The 2815-nt window shown below is 37.8% G+C and overlaps 2 protein-coding genes across 2 annotated transcripts in view; one reads left to right on the forward strand and one right to left on the reverse strand.

Annotated features, from left to right (window-relative positions):
• The first annotated feature begins 204 nt into the window (after positions 1-204).
• LOC104822110 (osteocalcin 2-like) lies at positions 205-1401 on the forward strand. Its single transcript, XM_010553224.2, has 2 exons — positions 205-928; positions 1356-1401. Exon 1 carries the CDS (start codon positions 327-329, stop codon positions 915-917), a length of 591 nt encoding a protein of 196 aa, XP_010551526.1. The 5' UTR covers positions 205-326; the 3' UTR covers positions 918-928; positions 1356-1401.
• Positions 1402-2755: 1354 nt separating this feature from the next.
• LOC104822190 (60S ribosomal protein L10-2-like) overlaps positions 2756-2815 on the reverse strand; it is a 1463-nt gene continuing 1403 nt past the window's right edge. The window contains exon 6 of the mRNA XM_010553338.1: positions 2756-2776. Within this exon, the coding sequence (XP_010551640.1) occupies positions 2756-2776 (21 nt within the window). The remainder of the gene's footprint in view (positions 2777-2815) is intronic.

The following is a 2815-nucleotide window of genomic DNA, read 5'->3' on the forward strand; positions in this document are numbered from 1 at the left end:
GATAAATAAACAACTTTTTTTTTACGTGGAAATATTAATAGATTTTAGGTTCGAGGAGAACATCACATGCTTCTGTCTGACATGCACGAAGCAATTAAATTATTATTTTGTTTTTTAAATATTTGTCGACCCAATTTAATCTCGTAATTTATTTGGGAAAAAAAAGAAGCCATTTTGACCAGACGCTTCCTCTATATAAACCTTTCAGACTCCCCGTCTCTCTCCTCATCCCTCACACCTTTCTCTCTCTAACGTTTTCAAAAGCTTAACCCCTCTTTTGTCCATCTTCCCTAGAGAGACTCTCGCTTCAAAAAACAAAAAAAAAAATGGCGAAAACAACAACGGTGCCGCCATTGAAGCGCCAGAGAGAAGATGAAGATCTGGAAACCATAGATGCAGAAGAAGCAAAAAGACAGAAACCTTCTTCTTCTTCTTCTTCTTCTTCTTCTTCTTCTTCTTGTTCCTCGTACGACCAGATCCCCTGTCTCATCGAAGAAGAACCCTACAGCGACTTAACCTCCCTCATTACCACCCTTCAGCAAGAAATATCTCCCGACGAGCATAACGACGTCGTTTCCGGAATCGTTAACGCAGATAACGCCGTTTACGCCGAAGAAAAGCCGACGCTTTCTTCTTATTCTTCTTCTTCTTCCTCCTCCGAGTCAAAGGAAGAAGACGAAGAAGGAGACAGGGAGAAGGTCATGAGACACCTTCTGGAAGCTTCGGACGATGAGCTCGGAATCCCAAGCAATGATTTTGGAGGGAGTAATTACGAAATGATTAGCAAAGGTACTTGTGAAGAAGAAGACTACATGAATGGTGGGAATCTGTACGATGGGTTTAGTGATGCGTTATGGGAGCTTGAAGACGAAGCTGCTAACTATTACACGTTGCTTCAGTCTGAACTCTTCATGTAGAACCCCTAATGGTAAAATAGGAGCCGAAAATATTATGAAAATGAAAAAGATGGGATTTTTTTTAAATATGGAAATTATTTAGTTATCCTTCTTTTTCATGTACGCAATGTTTTGACATTATTAATTAATTGGTTTATTGATTAAAATCCAAGGTAATGAATCGTTTTGCTATAATATTTGCCCGTTGAGCAATCTGCCCGTGGAAATGATGCTAGGGCACAGCTGTTTATGCTTTGACCCATTCTGTGTTGACAAAACATTTTTATTACCGACAAATAATAGACGCCACGCTTATTAAAAAACCTATATATATATATATATAATATTATATACATACATCATCTGCAAAAGTAATTTCCCCATCGTGGGGAGAAAAATCAAACAGGAAACGCTGCTTGGAAATCATGTTTTATTAAAATTAAATCCTATATTCTGCAGGTTCTTATCCGACTCGGTCCAATTATTTTATCGCCTTTCCTTTTTGGAAAAAAAAAAACGAACAAGATAGTGGAACTTGAAGAAGACGCTAAGTTGCGCCGGGTAGTGCGCAATGTGCACCTTCAGAAAGCGATAATGTCTTCCGCCCACTGAGGATTAGTGATGTCAAAATGAGTCCGGCTCGCGAGCTGGCTCGCGATTGGTTCGTTTTTTATCGAGTTGGGCCGAAAAAATAAAAGAAAAAAAAAACGGACCGAACGAGCCAGCTCGCGACGAGCCCGAACCCATCCGGGCTAGCTCGGTCGGTTCGCGAGCTGACATTAAAAAAATATTAGGGTTTCATACTTTAATTTCTTCACTTCTTCTGTTTATATAGCAAATTAAAATTCATGATATGTTGATGTTGGTGTATATTTTTTGTTATATTTTGATGTTGTTGGTGTATGATATTTTTTATGTTGATGTTGATGTATATTTTTTGTTATATTTTGATGTTGTTGGTGTATTATACTATTTTATGTTGGTTTGGTTTTGTTAATTTTTCTTGATTTAAATATAGTTTTATGGATTGTTATGTTAAATATTTTATGTTATATTGTATGACTTCAAAATATTGTTACGTAGACTTTAAATGATTAATTTTCATGTAATTTTAAAAAAATTTCGAATAATTAGATAAAAACGGGCTGGCTCGCGAGCCGGCTCGGAGTTCGGATAATTTGGTCTGGGTCAGAGTTTTTCTAGCTCGTAAAAAAATGGGCTGAGCCAAAAATGAGCTGGCTCGAGACGAGCCGGTCCGGACCGGTCCGAGCCAGCCCGTTTTACATCACTACTGAGGATGTGCCACGTGGATGTTCTTTATCGGAGACGTCGAGCTCACGTTAGTCTCGTTCCTGCGAATCACTCGCTTTTTTTTTGTTTCGTTTCAAATGTCCGAACTCACACCAGTTTCAACCTTCAGATGGCTTCGCGTGAATTTTAGAAGCAGAGCCATGTTGTGACGTGGCATCATTTTTTCACAAATCCTCGAACGATATTATAAATGTCCCATCATTTTGAGAAAAAAGAATCCGACACGAGAAAAAAATAATTAAAAAGCAAAAAAATGGAACCGAATCGTCCCACAATTTGATTTGACATATTTTCCAAGCATTTTCAAACATAATATATATATATATATATATATATATTAAAGAGATGCGTCCACGAAACGTTATTTTTTCTTTCATCGATAATTAAATTCCCAATTGACTGAAATCACCAATTCCAAATAATACAGAGAGAAAGAAATGGGCCCAGAGCGAGGCCCATTAAACATTTGGGCCGACGCAATCGATTGGAATCAGACGCAAAAGAAACGGGATTAAGGAATCCCAATGACAAAACTCAATCCATAACGACTAGTCCATTCCAAGTTTCAACTGTTGCAACATGAAAAACGAAATCAACAATGGAGGTTC

Source organism: Tarenaya hassleriana, unplaced genomic scaffold (assembly GCF_000463585.1).
Source record: "Tarenaya hassleriana unplaced genomic scaffold, ASM46358v1 Cleome35, whole genome shotgun sequence".
NCBI lineage: Eukaryota > Viridiplantae > Streptophyta > Magnoliopsida > Brassicales > Cleomaceae > Tarenaya > Tarenaya hassleriana.

What these genes read in the sequence shown, in the direction of transcription:
- LOC104822110 (XM_010553224.2), top strand. Translation starts at nt 327, where the DNA reads ATGGCGAAAACAACAACGGTGCCGCCATTGAAGCGCCAGAGAGAAGAT.